The sequence below is a fragment of the Triturus cristatus genome, chromosome 6 (assembly GCF_964204655.1).
Source record: "Triturus cristatus chromosome 6, aTriCri1.1, whole genome shotgun sequence".
NCBI classification, from domain to species: Eukaryota; Metazoa; Chordata; class Amphibia; order Caudata; family Salamandridae; genus Triturus; species Triturus cristatus.
This window is the reverse complement of record NC_140589.1, coordinates 1793380775-1793401795: the sequence shown is the minus strand read 5'-3', so window position 1 is coordinate 1793401795 and position 21021 is coordinate 1793380775. Positions and strand designations below refer to the sequence as shown.

Genomic DNA, 21021 nt, shown 5'->3' with positions numbered 1-21021 from the left:
GGATAGGGACATGGACTTGGATAACAGAGGACAAGAGGGACATGGAGAGGTGCACCAAACTGACCCTGCAGGGCAGGCATCAGGGTTTGCAGCAGCACAATACACCACACAGGGCATGCAGGACGGGAGTGCAGCACAACAATCCATAGAAAGCAAGAGGGAGGGGACAGGACCATGCACATGGACAACAGAGAACAGAGGGGCAAGAGGCAATGGTAGCTAGCTGACCATAATGGACAGACAGGAGAGAAAGCTGCAGCATTACAGACCATAAAGGGCAGTAGGGACGGATCAGGGGCATTACAATGGAACAGACAAGCCAGGAGGGAGGGAGTAGGGGTCTTCACATGTAAACAGAGGGCTGGGGGCAAGGGGGCAGGGCAGGAGCAGCAAGATAGCCATGGAGGTCAGGCAGGATGGGCACTAGAAGCAAGACACACCATGAAGAGCAACAGTGAGACTGTGATGGCATACACACAGACCATGGAGGGAAGGTGGGAGGGGGTCAGGGGCAGCTAACTGACCACACAGGGAAGGTGGGAGGGGCCATGGCAGCACAGAAGACCAATGGCTATGATGGGCAAGAAGGAGGGTGCAGGGGCATGCACAAAGGACGATGGAGGATAGAAGGGAGGGTCAGGACCTGTGCACAGACAAGAAAGTTCAGGGGAAGGGACCTCACAACAGACCACACGGGGCAGGCAGGAGGAGCAGTTGCAGCACAACAGACCAGGGAGGGCAGAAGGGTGTGGCAGTACAATGGACCATGTAGGACAGGAGGAAGAGGATAGGGGCATGGCATGTGGACAGGCAGGGTGGAGGTGGCAGGGACAGGTTACAGTCATCTGACAATGCTAGGCAGGTGGGAGGGGAGTGGCAGCTCAACAGAACACTCAGAGTAGATAGGAGTGGCAGGTCCATGGGACATGGTGGGCAAACAGGATGGATCAGGGGCATGCACAAAGACATCGGAGGGCAGGGGGAAGGAGAATAGGGGCAGCAAGCTAAGCACAGAGTTTAAGCAGGAGGTCAATGATGGGGCATAGAATTGGGCAATGGAGGGCAGGAGGAGTGGACTGGTACATCATACTAAATTGAGGGCAGTGGCAGCACATCAGACCATGCATGGCAGGAGGGAGGAGGCTATTCCATGGATTCACACAACAGAGGATAGGGAGGAGGGGGATGGGGCAGCAAGCTAACTGTTCAGAGAAGGCGGGTATTAGGAACTTTATTGTTTTTAAAACATTGAGTCTGTGCGAACTACTTAAAATATGAACAAGTATGCAGCATAATCTCACTTTTATTCAGGAAGAAGAGGACGTTTGTGACTGTGACTCCGGGCTCACTTGGCAGAAACACCCCCTGACCCTCCACCCCCTATCGCAAAATGTAATGCCCGTGAAAAGGGTAGGTGAACACAGTGTTATATAGAACATAGTCCTGAGAGCACGATTGAAAATGAAAACTAGATATAGTGTATGGTATAAACTATGCACCAAAAAGTGTGATATAAGATGAACCGGGCGTGAAATATAATATGCAATACATTGTGCGCAATGACAGATTCATTGGAGAGCGCGAGATAGCACAGGCACTAGCGCGTGCTATGCGATATGCGCCTTGGAGTGTAATATGCACAGGGCAGTGTTGTGTAACCTAACTAGTCTCTAAAGTTGTAATATAAAATATGTGCTGGGGAGTGTAACGTTGCATATGCACTGTGACACAGATATGGATCGCAGATTGTAATATGTATGGCATAGCACTGTGCGTTATAACATAGGCATCGAGGAAGGCACGTTAGATGGGGCAATATAACCCGTGCGAAGACAAGTGTGGCATGACATATTCACGGGGTGGTGTTACAGTGCACATGGGCTAGAGAGTGTCATAGCATATGCACTAGCTAGTGGAATACAACACAGAGGTGTGTGGCACTCGGCAGGCAATGGTGGGTGTAACACAGCATTGGGCTCTGTCAGGAGCGCGCTGTGACTCTCAAGTGATGTTCGTCCCCTTTCCAGAGAGTAAAATAAAAAGTATTACACATCCGGCAGTGGATGTGTGTTTTATTAACCGTGAGGGGGGTTTCTTGCATAGTTTTGGTCGAATTTTTGTCGAATCCCCTTTGAATGGCTTGGTATGCATGTGTATTAAATGTGCCCGTCAATAGCTACCCATGTTTGTATAAATAAACGACAAGGGTGTCTACCGGGATTAGGCACGGTAGGGCATCAGACATGTCAGAGCTTCACTAGTAGTGTAAATACATTCCACGTGGATTAATTGCATGCATAGTCGCCTTTTAATGAATATCCCGCAAATCGTCATGGTGATAGGTACGTACGGTTTGTCCAGCATGTCCTAGGTGTGTCTATAAATAAATATTTTTTTAAAATAATAAAAAACAGTGGCCGGCCCTAGGGATTGGGGTCAAAAAAATATAATTAGGAGACAGGCCCTGGGGGATGGGGTCATCAGGGCCAATAAATTAGAATAAGAAGGGGAACCACACAGCCCCCCTTCTTAAAAAATTAAAATAAATAAAAGACTGGCATCGTGCCGGAGGCCATGCCCCCTCCGTGCAGCACTCTGCAAACGCGCCCCCAACAGGCATCTCCAGTATGCGCCAGGGAGCTGCGCTGCAGACAGGTGTTCTGAGGCCAAGCCCCTTTTTACACCTCTCTGCAACGCAGCTCTGTGGCGCTTACTGGAGGTACCTAGTGGTCTAGTTTGACCCTAGGGACCCTTAGGATTCAAGGGGACTTAATCTCTCAACTTAGAACAGCCACAGGGCGCGTTTACACAGTGGTGAAGGGAGGGGACGGGGCCTGAGGTGACGTGTGCAAACACGCACTATGGCACGTTTTAAATTGGGGATATAATTTCCCTTCAATACTGAGGGCCCCTGGGGGCTAACTAGCCCACCAAGTGCTTCCAGTAAGCGCCACTGAGCTGCATTGCAAGGAGGTGGTCCAGGCCGTGCCACTTTTTACACCTCTCTGCAACACAGCTCTGTGGCATTTACTGGAGGTACCTAGTGGGCTAGTTGGACCCTAGGGACCCTCAGGATTCAAATGAACTTAATCTCCCAACTAAAAATGGACACAGGGCGTGTTTACACAGTGGTGAAGGGAGGGGACGGGGCCTGAGTTAACGTGTGCAAAAACGCCCTGCGGCCTGTTTTAAGAGGTAGTTTTAATCCCCATGCCCTATTATGTACTAGGGGCTTACAGAGGAGGTCATGCTAATCACAGGGGGACCCCAACGCATAATGTTCCCTAGTGTATGTAGGTGTTTTCACTGTATTCTAAGTGTCTTTTAACATAGCACTGGCTCTAGGACTGGCTAGTCAGACTCAGTTACCACCAGTATCCGTCTGAAAAAGTTGAGGGTACAGGATGATTTTGCAACAAGGCTTCTTTCTGCTCTTCTTTTTGTTCTTTCTGCACGTTATCCTTCTTCCTGCACTTATCTTCGTATTTGAGGACTTCTGTTGCTTCTTTCTGCACTTCTTTTGTTTCTTTCTGTGCATTTTTTCTTCTTTCTTCACATGTCCTATCTCTGTAGGCATAGTTAGAAATTAGCATTTAAAAAACCTTTGAAATTCACAGAAAAAACCATAGGTTTCAGGCACGTTATAGTTAGGAATTAGCATTTAAAAAACCTCAGAAATTCACTGAAAAAACCATAGGTTTCAGGGGTGTTATAGTTAGCTGGACTTTTCACTTGTACAAAACCATTGAAATTCCCCCGTTATAGTTAGTTCAGCTAACTATAACTCGCGCGCCCGCAATGCACTGCTGATGACGTCACATATTACATCACTCATGACATGGTCAGTGACATCACTCATGACATCACTGATGACATCTCAAATGACATCACTGATGACATCACTGATGACATCATCCTTGTGATAGAGTGGCAGACCTCCTCTCACCCTAATATAACCTTTGATACACACATTCAAAAATAGAGACTAAAATTTTCAAAACAATGGACATACCAATACCAGTTACAACAACCTCTTCAGTAATTCTAAGATCCACATACACATCCACTCATTCACCAACAGTCCTATACAGTCACTCATACATGTACTCACTCATCATATGTACTCATGCACCTATACATCCTGTTACACAATGCCACTCATCCATAGAGTTACTCACACACATAGTCACTCATGCTAATAAAGAATCAAACACACATTTACTTGCATATACAGTTATACACACACCACCACACTTACTTCTACGGAAACTTACACATACTTAGTCTTTTAAACAATCACTTATAGAAACACATACTTATTCATACAGGAACTCTTTCAATCTCTCACTCTCACATATACTCACATATATACACCAATAGTCACATATACTAGTTTAAAACATATGTAGTTACTCATAAAGACACTATTGAGACAGTCATTCACTCACTAACACACCCATACACACACTCATCCACCCATACAGTCCTGCACACATGCTGTGTTCAACACATACAAACAGTGAGTCACTCATTCATGCACCTATGCACTACGTAATACCCCCCACCGAACCATGCAGACACTCAGACTGATACTCAAAAAACCAACTAATAACCTATATAGACACCCATGTAGCTACTCACCAACCCATGCAGCCACTTATACACAAAGTGAGAGACTGATACAGATATTTACATATTTAAACATTACTCACTAATCCATGTATTCACTATGATACACTTAATCAGTCAGTTACACAATCAATTTTTCAAAAACAAATCATCCATTTAGACACTTATATACCCATTTATTCTTCCATCGACCTTGAGATATACATATATAAAACAAATTTAATTTTCAGAAAAACACATATTCACTGGATGATGTAATCAGTGATGTCATCAGTGATGTCATTTGAGATGTCATCAGTGATGTCATGAGTGATGTCACTGACCATGTCATGAGTGATGTAATATGTGACGTCATCAGCAGTGCATTGCGGGCGCGTGAGTTATAGTTAGCTGAACTAACTATAACGGGGGAATTTCAATGGTTTTGTACAAGTGAAAAGTCCAGCTAACTATAACACCCCTGAAACCTATGGTTTTTTCAGTGAATTTCTGAGGTTTTTTAAATGCTAATTCCTAACTATAACGTGCCTGAAACCTATGGTTTTTTCTGTGAATATATATATATATATATATATTACCTACTGGCGGTCGCCAGTAGGTAGTTATAGTTAGGACCCTGTTTCCATAGGAAAACCGCAACATTCTATTTTGAATAACTTTGGCGCCGGTCGACGAATCCTCGCGAATTTTTCAAAATAGGTGGGGCGCTCCGCTCCTACCCTGAAAGTCTCGGGGGGATTCGTCAAGCAGGGGCTGAGATAAAAGGGGGGTCCCAAAACGCGTTTTTCCCATGCATTTTTCCATAGGACCTTTAGACACAGCTACAGCCCGAACGGCTGAACAGAATTACTTGAAATGTGGCAGAGAGGTAGTCCTCAGGTCAAGGAAGTGCCTTTTGTAGGTTTGGTGTAAATCTGTTCAGTAGATTCTGAGAAAATAGCCTTTAAATCAATATATATATCTGAGCCAGCTTACGGTGCGCTTACCGTACGCGTACGGTGGCGTGCGCGATTTTGATTGGCTCTTAGATCTTAGTAAACATTCGAATCGGTCGAAACCAGGAAGCGGCGGCTGCCATTTTCTCTCTCGCTCTCTGAGTTGGGCAGCAAAAATGAAGCCAAAAAATGTCTAAAGGGGCAGATTCTTGAGATCCTAACCACCCATAGAGCACTGTGCTCACTGTGCGCGCACGGTGCGCGAAGCGCACCGTGCGCGCACGGAACGAACTGCGTTAACTGGGCGCGCACGCCACGAATGGCGTAAAGTAACTTAGCATTTAAAAAACCGTACAAATTCACTGAAAAAACCATAGGTTTCACACACGTTATAGTTAGGAATTAGCATTTAAAAAACCTTGCAAATTCACTGAAAAAACCATAGGTTTCACACATGTTATAGTTAGCTGTACATTTCACTCGTAAAAAACCAATGAAATTCCCCCGTTATAGTTAGTGCAGGCAACTATAACTCACGCGACCGCAATCTTCTGCTGATGACATATGTGTCTTTATGAAAAAAAATATTTGTAATATATGTATAGCTAAAATTTAATGGAAGAAGACATGGGCAAATAAGTGTCTAAATACAGTATTAGCATCAGCAGAGGATTGCGGTCGCGTGAGTTATAGTTGCCTGCACTAACTATAACGGGGGAATTTCATTGTTTTTTTACGAGTGAAATGTACAGCTAACTATAACATGTGTGAAACCTATGGTTTTTTCAGTGAATATATATATATATACATATATATACATGCATACATATATATTAATTAATTGCAGAGTGGTAGTATTGTAATAGCTACTCTGTAATTATAGTTAGGGTGACCGGACACAGGGACTTTTTAAATGATGTCCCTTAATAACTTTGCACCTATTTGGCAAATGCCCTCAAAATTTTGCAAACTTACTGCCCCGTTTCATTCTCGGAGTACTGAAAGTTTTGTGGCGTTTGGCCAATGGGGTGCAAAGAAAAAACGGGAGTCCTAAAACGGTTGTAAAATCCAACGCATTTTACATAGACTTTGTTTTTCATGTACAGCAAAAACCGTCAGTTGGATTTTTATGAAATTTGACAGGTAAATAGGGTAAGTATTTTTCTAACTTTTGAGTGTTTTAAATGTAGTTATATTTGTGGCTGTTGTATAAACGTGATGCTACGGAGGTATATTGTGATTACAAGTCATTAGCTGATTGGCTAATGACTGTCTTTGCAAAAGTCAAAGGCATGCATGTTGTTTTTTGGTCCACTTTGCCTGTGTTTGACGTTACACTTTTGGATATGGGCAAGCATTTGGCTTGATATTTCTGCCCTACCTATGGACACTATAATAAAGTGGTAATAGGCTTTGCCAAATATTTGTTTCCTTATATTTTTTCATATAAATAGGGAGTATGACTAATAGTAATGTGGAAGCAGTGTGTAACAAGAAGTCTCAAACTTTTGTAAGCTACACATAAACAATGTTGACCTTCACCCCACCCTATATGCTCACTTTATGGACACCACCATGTCATCTCCCAGATGGAGTAGGTTTGAAACTAGTTCTTGCACACATGCCATAATGTTCAAGCCTTTCACCTCTTCTTTTAAATTTCCATTGGGCACATTGCCCCTATTCACCCATTCCTGTTCAGCCATTTAAGCTGGTGATCCTTATGAGAGATGGTAGCTCAAGCAAGCTAATCTGCATCTAATTGCTTTCTGGGGTGCGTTTCTGTGGCTTCCAAGTGCTCGTCAAACACTTCCAAATCCTCCCATATGTCTGCTAGCTTTGTGCACAGTCCTGTGCGCAGCACCTGAATATTATCCATAAGTGATTTGTCTATTTCTGCTTTTAGTACTGCCAAGCATGCTTTACGCTCTTCCTTATTCAGGGATGATGAGGATTTTTTGGCCTATTATGCTTCTGGAATGATGACAGTTATTCAGAGGAGGTGGGACGGGGGCTGCCAGAAAATAAGTAATATTGTTCTTTATCTGTTCAGCTGACATATATCTGACCTCTCACACACAGGGCCTGCTCAATTAGAGATGTGTCTTGGACCTCCAAAGAAATCTTGAATGGCTCTTCGCCTTCCTCTCAAGCAGAGCACCAACTTTCAAAATACACCAATAAGCACCGTAATAAGTTTACCAGTTTTTCCCAGCAGGGAATTGCCACAGTATTCAAGCTTCCTTCAAACCCAGTGGAGGAATTTCACATCAGGTCGGGGCCACAAGGGCCCGATTCACAGAATTAACTTAAGACAAAATCCTAAACTTACTACTTTTGGTATTCACAGAATGGATTTACGACTACTAACTTTACGTCCGCACTCGGGCCGGAGATTCCGGCCCAGAGGCGGAGCTTCTGGCCCGGAGGTGGGGATTCCGGCCAGTGGCGGAGATTTAGCCATGGCTGAAATCTCAACCTCCAGGCCGGAAGCACCGCCTCTGGGCCGGAAGCTGTGCCTCTGGGCCGGAAGTTCCGCCTCCGGGCTAGAAGCTCCGCCTCTGGGCCAGATGCTCCACCTCCACGCCGGAATTTCCGGCCCGAGTGCGGATTTAAAATTAGTAGTTGTAAATCCATTCTGTGAATACCATCTGTGAATACCAAAAGTAGTAAGTGCATTCTGTGAATACCAAAAGTAGTAAGTGTATTCTGTCAATACCAAAAGTAGTACGTTTAGGATTTTGTCTTAAGTTAATTCTGTGAGTCGGGCCCCAAGAACCTATAGTCCGTTTCACAAGCCTGGGCCACGCCATTTGCAGACCAGCCTAGTAACAACCAGAAATCTTCATTTGCACTTTCAAATGCCACCTGACATTCAGAGCCTTGCCTCCAATGTTAGTTCTAATGTTTCTCCACATCTCATTGAGTCAGGAAGCCCATGGGCTTTTTACTGCCCAAACCTGGCTGCCGGTATGGGGCGCAACTAGGCCCATTACTGCAGTGGCACTGTGGCTGCGGCGGACAGAGGCGTATTAGTGGCCTCGGTTTGCCTGTACATTGGGTCCTCTGGTTTCACGCACATTTGCAAAGAGGCACTCACTTACGCAGGACCCTAGTAGCAAATTCACTCTTCTGGGCCAAAGGAGCTCTGGAGCTCTGATGTGTTAGACCACTCTGAGAGCCATCTTTGAGCAGAGACATTAAACTACCTTTATAAATGATATTTACATATCTGTTTTCTGAAAATATCAGCTGATCAGTTCTGAAGAAATGTAGATTTAGAAACTTCCTTTTTAATTTTGGAAGCATACCTAATTCAACCAATAAGCTTTTATTCAGTGCACTTAGGAGAGCTAGTCACAGGTAGTTAGAGAGTGACCAGCAGCAGCCAAGCTACTTATTGGAGAACTCTGTTCTAGGGGGTGCTGTGCTGGCATTCAGCATTTGTTGATGCTTTAGAGCTAAGTGGTTTCTTTCAGCATTCCCATGGCAGTAACTAAACATAGGAACTATTTTGACAGAATGTACTGAACCATTGCAAGCCACATGGAACCAGCCCTGAGTTCATTGACTTATTGTGGGTGAGAAGAGTCGACGTTCCTCTGAATTTTACTGATAGAAAGGTCAAAAATATTTGCAGTCTTTAACCCCCCACTACTCAATAACCTGGCACTTTCGTTTTAATTGCTGCATACTACATAATTGAAAAATCCTTTAAATTACATAAATAAGAGAGCACATTCTTCAGAGTCAAAGAAAACAATTATTAATTTGCTAAACTAAGCAAATGGGTCACAAATAAGGAGCATAAGACAGGAGAATGTTTTAATGATCAGACTCTAATGAGCCATATATATATATATCAAAGGTCTCAATGCCCTAAAGTAACTGGAAAAAAGAAACTCAGTGTTCTATGAAACTCCCATATAGATACGGAAATAAATAAACTTCATTTATCTAACTCGGATATTTGGTTACTATTGTGTATGTAGTCAGGGTTTTTTGCCGTTTTGGGTCTTTGCTGTTTTATTTCAGATATTGCATTTGTGGGGTCAATTGTTGTTGGCCTTGAGCTCCTAGACAGTGACTAAAATAGCTTGTATCACATATGTAATCTCACCAATTGAGAAATTAAGGGCCACATGTAAGACTGAAGCATTTTGGTGACTTCATAATTGCGACTTTTTGTGGCTCTCAACGAGGAAGTCACAAAATGCGATGTACTAATGTGTCTCAGACACATTTAGCAATTCCCAATAGGGTCACAAATGACATACCTCATTCATATTCATGAGGTAGGTCACAATTTGCAACCCATTGGGAATTGCTAAAAACACAGGGATGGTGGCCTGCTGGGGACAGCAGACCACCATGTATGTGTTTCCTTTTAAATAAAGCTTTTTTTTGTGTTTAATGCATCCTGTTTTCTTTAATGGAAAACGGGATGTTTAAAAAAAAATAATCAAAATTTCTAAAAATTAGGCAGTGGTCCTTGGGACCGCTGCCCACTCTTAAGAACGTTTTACTACCATTCCCAATTCCCAGGGGACCCCTTCCTGTTTGCGACTGGCTTACAACCTACTTGAAGTAGGTGGTAAACAGCGATTGTTTTGCGACAGCATTCCGGTCGTAAAATAATCCTACATCCCTCTGTGACTCGCTATTAGGAAGGGACACCCTTGGCACGCCCCTTCCTAATACAGACTCACAAACCCTATTTTGCGAGTTGGTAATAGGTTACAGACTTGCAAAATAGGGTTGGTGCATGCCGTAAAACCAGTCATACATGTCCCCCTAGGTGTTTCATCCGCTCTGTCTTTGGTTTTAAAAGTTGTTGCTTTATTGAGTTGGTTTGGGTCACGAATCTATTATGATATCATTGTTTACTAATGTTGTGGTCCTTTACAGATAGGGTATAAGGGTGTTAATATTGAAAAATCTATTGAAAGCTCTGTATGTGCATAAGTTCTCTTCTTTGAGGGTCCCACATGGACTGATGGATTGGAATATTTCATTGGCCCTTGTAAAACATCCTAGAGAGGCATGGTATTGATTCTCGGCTAAGTCCTCATTATTTGGCCATAAGTGCTAGAGCATCCTTCCCCCTCTTAATGTCTATGTGATTCTAGTAGGGAAGAAAATTACACTCTTTGTTGTTGCTATGGACTTATTCCTCAATATGGGATGCAGCACAGTAATATTTAAGGTAAATCAGAGACAGTAGTGGGCACTAAACAGACGTTACTTAAATATCCATGACACAAGATAGACTGTTACTGTCATCTGATAGCAATATTAGGCACCATGGAAAACTAGCATTAATAACTATCTAGAAGGATTAGTACAAGTGGCCTCAAGACACTGGCTCTCATACACAGACCTTTTCCATTATTAGCTTACTTCCCCATACTCACACCTGCCATTTCCTACTTCCGTAAACCCATGCAAGACACCATCACTCCATCACCACTTTTACCCACTATTTTTATCTCCCTTTTCATTTTCATCTCTTCTCCCACTCAGATATCCACGTTATTGCTCGCAGCAGGCATAATCTCCTGAAATGTCCCCATCAAGTCCACCTCCTCTCGTTAATACAACCACCCATCCTCTACATCATCCACTGATGGAGACTAAATCCTCCATTCTCACCCCTCATATGCAAGGCTCAATCCCTACTTACATAGCATCCCCAGCCATACACATACAACTTGTAGAACAAAAGTTTCGACCCAGTATGGCATCAACCAGAGCAACTCAAAGCCAAATGCTTACAGACACAGGTAGAAAAATGTGTTTTACAGAAAACTGCAAAATGTGATAACTATATTTCAGGTAAATCAGACCTGCTCTAAAAACAACTTTGTGACTCGAGCCAAAATAGTTCTATAAATGGGATGGGCAATGCTGAAACCTGACCTGGAGATGCCCCTCAATTTTTATATTTCTTTCCAATGCTTCAGGGGAAATGTTCAAGATAGAATTAAAACACCATATACAACAGGTATCCCATGCAGTAAATGCCCTGGCAACTGTGAAAAGGGACTCTGCAGTAAGTATATTCAAAGTATTTTTTATTTACATTGAAGATTTTAAGTTTCAATGAGTCTGCTTCATATCTCCACAATAAATGCAAAATACGAGCAATTATGTAAGCAGAATGTTGTATTATAAAGTCAAGCTTATATATCTTTTTACCAATTGCATTATTTTTTATTTTTAAATTCATCTGTTTCATTTTCTGTTCATTAGTCTTAGACTTGTATAGAATTTGTCTATTACCTCTATGTGGTATTCGAGGATATTGCTTTTATGCCAATGTTTTTGAACAGAAAGAATCCTTAGTTATGAGTATGTTTATGTCAAATGGTGTAAATGCAGGATTTATCCAAAATACAACTTAGAAATTATTTTAGCACAGAGAAAAAGTCCACAGAAAGCAAGGTATTAATTGAATGATTTTTTTATGGATTTTTTAATGGAGGCAATGCAATATCTACCCTTCATTTGGGACTATCCTTAATTTCTTAACCATGTCTGCTGCAATCTATCAGCCACTGTGTGATATTGGGTGATTGCAGAACTTGATACTCAAAAGTTTGAGTAACCTTTATTTTAGGTGACAAAGAAAGAAAACAATGCTTAGTGAAAATTTAACAGCCCTGAATGGTACTAAATATGACTGCAAAGTTTAAATCTATGGTGGCAAAATATATCCATAAAAAGTAACAATTGTTGTTAAAGGATCTATGATTACATTTATTAGAGCTCAAGATAAACTTAAACTAAATAGGCATTCTAACCTGGAGAGAGAGGGAACAAACTTGATGAGCTATCATTAGGTCCAAATACTCTGGTGCACATTTAAAATGATTCTGTTAGGAATATGTTGGCTCATTCTCGGTAGCTTGACCCAGGAAGCACATTGTCCTCAGAGAAAGGGCTTGCGGTATATCTACAACAGCTAGTTATGCAACAGTACTGATAAGTCAAAGTGTAAAAAATGTATCAACAAACTATAAGTCTAACATTAATGAAAGATGAACAGAAATTAACAAAAAAGAAACAATGGCAAAATAATAAATAAAAATAATCCAAATTCACTAAATGCTCTTAAAGTATTACTCTAAGCCATGGGGGGGGGGGGGCACCAAAAGAAGCAATGTCAAATCATGGCTAATTGGTATGATGGCTCAAAAACACCAACTAGAGCCATAGAGTTTTGGTTATATAGTCCTACAGCCAACTTGAGGGTGTCAAGTTTCTCGTCGGGAAATGAAACACAAAGAGAGTTTGATGATGTTGATTAAACCCACACATAACTGAGTTATAGACTCGGTACTCAGGTGATGCTGCATGGCAATTGTTTACTGATTGCAGTATTTACCAAAGCATAGGCCCTATACCAGTTCAACAGACACAGTTTGACTCAAAACTAACTCAACGGGCAGAGTCCTATTATGTCCAAGATTCAAATTTAGGAAAACATGTAAAATAAATCCTGAATACAAGCTGTAGGTTTCTCAGGACTTGTTCACATGAACCCAATGCAGTGCCTTGGCTGGGACTCCTTTCTGCAGTTGGCCTTCAAGTTCTTGTGTTACCATGGGAGCATGTTCTTCTCTTTTACCGAGGTAATGGGTAAGTGTCCTCTTGTGTCTCCCTTAGTTGGTGCATGATTGCCGGGACCACAGCATTCTGGGCCAGAGTAAACTTTGCGCTCTCCGGCTGTGGGGCCCCGCTCAGAATTGGGGCATGCTCTTCCATCCAGTCGATTATTTTCTTGCTTCAGCAATTGCTTCTCCACCATTGGGAATTGGAAGAATGGCTGCTTTCAGAGTAGTGTGCTTGAGAGACATTTGACCTGAAAGGCAGCAGTCCTTAATATAACCCTAGGCACATTCCTACAGGTTGGATCAAAGATGGTGCACATTTTTTACCCGTTAAATTACCCAAAGTAAGATGGGCACTGACCCTCTTCTTGCCAGTATCCTTTCACATGGGAGACCTGTTGCTTTCTAGAACATGTAAAATGACAGGATTTGAAAGGGAAACTGCACCACAGCACAGTTGAAAGTACTTTTAATTGGCATCGATGTCCTCCTGTTAATATTTTTATACTGTTTCAAGTTGTATTTTCATGATTCACTTTCTCTTTATAATGAACCTTCTCTGGAGTGTCCTGGTCCTTCCCTGTTTTGGTTAAGGCTGATCCGTGCCTGGTCTCTCTTCTGTCTCCCATCTGCTCATCAAGTTTCCTTGCCTTTCTTGGATGATTTTTTGCTTTTGAGCCTTTTCCCCTCAAATTGACCCTTTGAAGAAGACTTCTATCACATACTTTATAGTGGTGAGGCAAAAGGGCTACAGAAGTGAGTCACTTTTCTTCAAGCAGGCTAGTCCAGGATGGTTGGAACACCCACTACATCCTGCACATACAGATTGTGGTGCCAGCGTCTTGCCTGGTCCAGCGCTATGGATCCTAATTTATTGAAACAACAGAGATGCAGAAACTCTACTGCACTAAGACAGAATATTTGCCACCCGAACCTTTGATTTTTTGGTAACAGCAGCCATTTTTAAGCAGAACCTTCAAAGCTGAGGGACTTTTTGCAATCCTTTACTGGAAATTTTAGATTTCGAGTCACATTTCTTCACATCAGTGAGCAAAGGTGGAATTTTTGATTGGTTCCATTTCGGAAGCACGTCTATCGTTGGCCATAATGAAGGTGCTGTCTGCACACTCTTGTCTGAATATTTATTGCAAAATTTTTGACCAGATTTTCAAAGATACTTGAATTACCTGATCATGAGTTCTTGGCTGAAGAAGCTCTCTGATATTGAAAAAGGCATTTGAACTATATTAAAATATATTTTCTCATTTAAGTCAGTAAGCAAATGAGATGATCTGAATGGAAAGTACCCAGATGACTTTAGTTCTCAGAGGACAAAATAAGGTCGAGTTGATGACCATCTTTCATGAGGGACACCTGTAAAGATGTACCTATTACTGTACCTCCTTTCTTTTGCACTCTAATGCTTAAGAAACCCCATGGTACATCTGAGCATATCAGCTGCTTATCAGAGGAACTAATACAAATACGTCCTGCCAGAGCATCTCTTTCAAATGCTAAAAAGGAAAGAAGACAAAGGGCTGGACTTTATGGGCCTCATTTACAAGAAACTGATGCATCGCTACGTTAAAGCAGCAATGCGTCAGTTTCTTGTGCCTACATGAGAAACCCTTGTGCCACCATGGATGCGCCGTATTTACAATACAACGCACAAAGGCACAGGAGATTTTGGCGCAGTACAAGAGTTAGCTTAAAAACTGACGCAACGCCAGCAATGCTTCAAAATACAGAGGTTACAGTTTTAACTGACGCATCACCTACTGAATGTGGACCAATGAGATCGAGCGTGAGAAGGGGACCAAGTCACCTTGCGATCGAACATATTGGTCCTGGTTGTGACGCATACAAGTGGGTATAGTGCCCTATTCTATGTGTGACATCAGTACATAATGTCACAAATTGTGAAATTATGTGCACATACTTACCATATGTGGTCCACTTACCTCGTGACTTGATTGCATATTGCAATCAAGTCACTGCAGCTGGTGTGGTGTCTTGGGCACAACCAGTGCATCATCCCTACGCCTGGGTTTGGCAGGTGTAGGGATTGAGACGCATTGGCAGAGCAGCGGAAGGCTGCTTGAAAAAAAAGTGGTAAATACACTGGATCAATTTCAAGGTAGTTGTTACGGACGGATTGCCTACCTTGCATAAATTAAAATCCCAAGAGGCGCAGGTGATTTTCACGCAGGTGAAAACCAACGCAGCCTGTATAATAGTGACGCATCTGCATCCATGTAAATATGGGGCAGATGCAGCGCAGCTGCTGTGTCAAAAAAGTAAAGCAATGGCGGTGCAAGGTGACGGAAGGGGCTTGTAAATAAGCTCCAATGTGTGCTGTGATAACCCAGGACATATGGGCCCTCATTTACAATGAGGCTGCACCCCCGGAGCATCACTTTTTGCGATGCTGTAGTGGCGCAGGGATCTACTCCATATTTACGATGCAGCACTACGCAAATTTGCGTGTCTTAATGCGGCCTTGTACATATTGTTTCCCAGTTTTTTGCTTTAAAGGGCCATGCAATGGGTGTTGCTGTGAGTGTTTCCGGCAACGCCAATGGCTTTTTGACACTGCCCCAGATTTACAAGGAATCGTAACTCTGAGGCAGTGCCAAAAATGCCTTTATTTCTCCTTGTTTTTCATTTTTCTATGTGTGCTGCATTATGCAGCACACATAGAAAGAGAAGAAAAAGCCTCTAGTGATTGTTTTTATGCAGTAAGGTGTCCCTTAATGCACAAAAACAATCGCACAAAAACAATCAGCCCTGCAACGCAGGTACCCTTGCACCATGGTGAAAAGGTGCCTTCATTGGCGCATAACAGCCCATTGTGCGCCAGCCCAGGAGAAAAGGACAGAAATCTGATAGGTACAGCGCATTCCTGTTCTTTTCTTTTGCCATAGGGCAGCCCAGCACGAAGGCCTCCGGCACTACTCTATGGCAAAATGTTGTAAATAAGGCCCATGGTGTGAGAATATCCTGTTAAGCCACAGAGAAAAGGGAAAGGGCAGAGCTGTCCTCTGCAGGACAGAAAGTGATGAGTGTACAGTAACAGAAAAGGCCCAGAGGGACAGAACACAAGTTACCACCTCACTCCGATGCTTCCAGTCACAAGCTCCTCGCCCAGGGACCACCTCATTCAAGGCTCTCTCTCCTCCGCTGCACATCGCTTCAACCCTTGGGAGTACAGATGGTGAGCAGGGCTTCAAAGTCTAAAGCGAAAACTCCTAATATTTATTTAAATACCAACGGCAGGGAAAAACACAGTTATATGGTGCAGTATTGAGCTAACATCAATCATTGTGCACTTTACTGATTACCAGAGGCACATCTGTCATTGGTGCAGCAGGTGCAGTGAATGGCCCTCTGCACCTCAGTTATGACTGCATTTTACTAACAAACGGGGGTGGATGCCTATTTCTGGTGCCTACATAAGGGTCCATGATACAATACTAGGCCACCGCTGTTGACAGCATCTACAGACAGCAATCTCAAATAACGCCAACATTTATTTAGGTGCAGGCTCAGGTGCACAATAATCATTTGCTTTCCATGTTGCAAGTACATGGACATATATTTTGCTGTATACAAATATTTGTGCTGGTCATCCCACATTCCTCTTGCTAAATGTGTGATTTGTTCTTTCCCTAGCCAATTCCTGAACACTGGAGAACAAGGCTGCTAGCTGCGGGGATGTCATTCATGTGCAGGGCATGAAGGCAAACAGATTGATGGAGTGAAACCACCTGCTACCAGAATTTATTTATATTCACCACAGTTAAATGCCTTTAAATCGCAATGCCCTCATAGAGCCTGGAAGCAATTTACTTTAACACTGTAAAGCACATTTAGTGATTTTTTTATGTCAAATTCTATTCATGGTGAATTGGGAACGTCTACACTTATTTACAATTTTACCTGTGAATGTGGCAAAAGCATATCAATTTGTTGCAAATACAGACCTAATCTTGAAGAAAAACAATAAAAGGCAATCAAATAGTAAGAAAACTAAAGTCTTGGCAAATGCCGAATCACTTTCGACAAAAACTGCTTGGATGGCATATGTGGAGTCAACAGATCTGTAGGATTTCATATTTTTAAACCCTACCCTGGGTGCGGCTTTGGAAGAAAACATTGGTGTCTGGATTATGCATTACACAGATAGAAAATAGGTATTAAAATGTGATATCCATGACAATCCAGCAACCCACAATGTACATGTCCATCTCCTGAATACTTTTGCTACATTGTTTGCTTGGTATTACATTTTAGTGAACCGTTCTGAGCAATCACTGATCTAATCATATATCATGATATGAAAATATTATTCTCATTACATTCAGAACTTCTGTATTATCAAAACACGTAATTATATTGATATTGTAATACAGCCCTTGGTATTCTGGCTGTGCCATTTTATAATGCTGCAAATGAAATATGTATTGTTATTACTACACAATAGGAAGAACTGTGGTTGTCTCAGACTTCTGTGGTCTTTGGACCCTGTAGAGATCATAGAAATATATGCTTAAGTCACTTTGCTATGTCACTGGAATATGTTTTTCAAATTGCACAGATATTTTATGCTCTTAACCTGAATATAAATCATTGCTTGTCATATAAGAAAATGTTATTATATAGAATGATTCAAGCTACTGAGGTCAAGTGTCCAAACTCAGGGCACTTCTTGTTTTTGTGAAGTTCAACCAAAGCTTGATGTAAGCTTACTGTGTTGATACACTGCTTAACAATTTAAGCATTCTTCTTCTTTTGCTTGATCTGTCATCAGAATGAAATGAAGTCAACATTATTAGAATTTTATGGTTTCTATTAATTGGCATATGCGTGTACCCCACTTTACTTTTTCATCTGTGAATTAATAAACTGAAGCTTATTGCTTTCATTTTTCTGTTTAAAAATGTTTCTCCACTGATTCAGCCAATAAATTGTTCAGTATTTTCACCTGATTTTGTGTATTCATTAAAAGTATTTGCAAACAGAGGCTTGCAATGTTAACACCACAAAAGTAAAATAAGGAAAGACATGGATTTTGTTACATGTCTCCTTCTAAACATGGTGGCCATATGCTTAAAATAAAACATAAAAATTTGAACATGTGAATTTTAGGTTACACAGAGATATTGGCAATGAATGCTTACACACAGAACTTTATTAAACCATGTGTTCAGGGTTTTAGTTCTATGTTTTAACAAGTATTCGCAAAGCCAATTGGTCAGTTTCCATTTTAATTTATAAGCCAGACCGGCTGGCTTTGACCATGGTTGCAATACTATCAGGATCCAAGAACACAGATTCACAAGCAAACTTTTCCAACTTTCCAAGTTTTAATGGATGTCACCTCATAATAAAATAACCGTCAAATTTAGAGTTTTCATTAAATTGTGGTGCTTTCAAAGAGGATTTAGAAATGATTTGTCCAGAGTAGAAGCATAGCCTGTGGAGCATGAAGCATATTGGAAAGAGCTAACTAAGTGCATCTAAAGTATCAACAGATGAGTGCTTGTAAATCAGTTGTGATGAACAACAGTCTTCACAGTATTTTACAGAGGCTGAGGTCTCTAAGGTTGAGTGCATCTTCAGATGTATATTTAACTCACATAGAATTCCTGGATGGCTATTGTGTACAGTGAAGTGCATCAAGTATTTCAAATCCAAGTTAATAGAATTGTGTCTACTGCTATGGTGTATTAGTGAGATTCTAGAGAATTAAAAAGAAGGTATACATTCATTATTCAGTGGATGAAACATCTTTGGAGAACATCTTAGAATGTGTTCCTTATATTTGACCAGACTCATTTAAACATGGTCGTTGTGGCTGCACATGCATCTACAGCAGCCATCTTTGAAAGAGTTTGCTCAAATATCATTTACCCATTTTACGCTGACCACCATACATGTGTGTACATACACTTGTGGGTGGTCATCTTAAAAGATGTATAATCCATTTTAAGTGGGACGTCTGCTGAAACTGTGGCAGGTGAAAAAACATTAAAAAAGTAAAATGTTGTATAGGGGAAAGGAACAACAAGCAGGTAGGGGCTGGCGAGCAGAGGTGGGGTTCTTAAATATATATCTTTGAGAACAAGAAAAATGGGGAGGTGCAGGGGAAGCAACACTTTGTGTGAGTCGTGAAGGGGAAAGCAGCAGACTGGGAAGGTAGAAGAGATAAAGCACAAAAAAAACATATCCACTCCCATGGAGTGTTAAAGCAAAGAAAATGTGTTTATTGAATGCCCACCACATAAGAAGTGGAATGATATGAATAACCAATCAGAACAATGTGAGGCCTAAATGCTGCTGTGTGGGGGAAAAGAAGAGGAAAGAACATCAGAGAATCAAGAAGTGGCAAGTGAGGCAGTCACTTGAGGTCATCCAAGTGTGTGCAAGGGGCTGAATGAAAGCTTACTCTATCGTAAGGGAAACAATAAGTCTGGCTAACAAACAGCTAAAGGTATCTGTAGTTGAGACCTAAAATTATTGCAAACTGTTCAAATAAAGGAGTTTGCCTTTGAAAGATACAAACAAGAAACAATACTGTAAATGCTGGTAGTAGCATTCTACCTCCTTTCACCCTTCCAATAAAAGGTGTGTCTGAACTGCTCTGACTTAATTTGAAGAGCTGCATTAGGAAGTGTAGTGCCCGCTAGGGTCTGTTTTTATGGTTGCATTCTATGTGTCCTGAAAGTATATAAAAAGCACACAAACACATTATTTTAATTTTGAAATGCTTTATTAATATAATAATGTTGACATTTGATTTCATAATGTAATCTAAGGTTTTTCTATTTGAAATATGTACATATTTGGAAATTAATGTGTAGTATTTAGTAGTGTGTGCAATAAATTAACTTTTTCTTTTCTAAAGAAAAAGCATTGACTGGACAATAAAGAAACATCAGTGTGGCAAGAAAGATCAACAGTTAATGGCTACCAGTTAAGATTAATTAAGTGAAACACTTGAAATTCACACTTAAGAAATTTCAGAATCGCGGCTCCAGGGAATTTGCAGGCCCTGAGCTGTAAGATGTCTCCATGTGATGCAAGCTCAAGGGCATATTTACAATAAAGTGGCGAAGTGTGTCGTTAACATACTGCATTTGCATGCTACACAAAATGATTTGGTCATCAATAAAAACAAAACCAAGGTGATAATGGTTAGTGGGGCACACAAGAAAAACTTAAGCTGTGATCACATCACATCAAAAACAAGAATAATGCCTTAATTACCGCTTTCAACACCCTCTGCGAGAAATTAAAAAGCCCAACACTTGATCCTCTCCTGAAAGTCATGGCAGCAAAACTCCTGTCAACCTTAACTCATGGTAGCGAGGCCCTGTTTTGTCGAGATTTGGCGCTTCTGTACAAATTCCGAAAAAAATGTAGCGCTATGTGTTAAACTTAGCCCAGAGTTCTTCTACAGTTCAAAATTTGGCTAGAGCTTGGCCTAATGAGGCAATCAATTAGGTGGCATGGGGCCTTTTTCAAGTTCTGCGTTAAATTAAAACACACAGAGCCTAGCACTCTAAACAACATCCTGTGGTCTGCAATCATTAACATGGCCTTTGGAAGAACAGCGGCAGTTTCAAAGAATACCTGGACCAATCTTTAGTAAGCCTGCACCTTTGGAACCTCTGAGCTCTGCCACTGTCATACAACACCTTCACAAATCTAGTTAACTCCACAATGGCCACAATTTCTCTTCTACAAGACAAAGAGGAGCTTTCAAAAAGAGGTCATGCTTGGATAGTCATCAATAGTTACGTGAAGCTAGAGCAGGCAATGTATCTAGCCTACACATATCC

The 21021-nt window shown here is 41.5% G+C and overlaps 1 protein-coding gene across 1 annotated transcript in view; it reads left to right on the top strand.

Annotated features, from left to right (window-relative positions):
• LOC146822015 (cysteine-rich secretory protein 3-like) overlaps window positions 1-18165 on the top strand; it is a 108649-nt gene extending 90484 nt beyond the window's left edge. The window contains exons 7-8 of the mRNA XM_085613116.1: window positions 11528-11616; window positions 16850-18165. Of these exons, the coding sequence (XP_085469242.1) occupies window positions 11528-11616; window positions 16850-16860 (100 nt within the window). The 3' untranslated portion in view covers window positions 16861-18165. The remainder of the gene's footprint in view (window positions 1-11527; window positions 11617-16849) is intronic.
• The last annotated feature ends 2856 nt before the right edge of the window (window positions 18166-21021 follow it).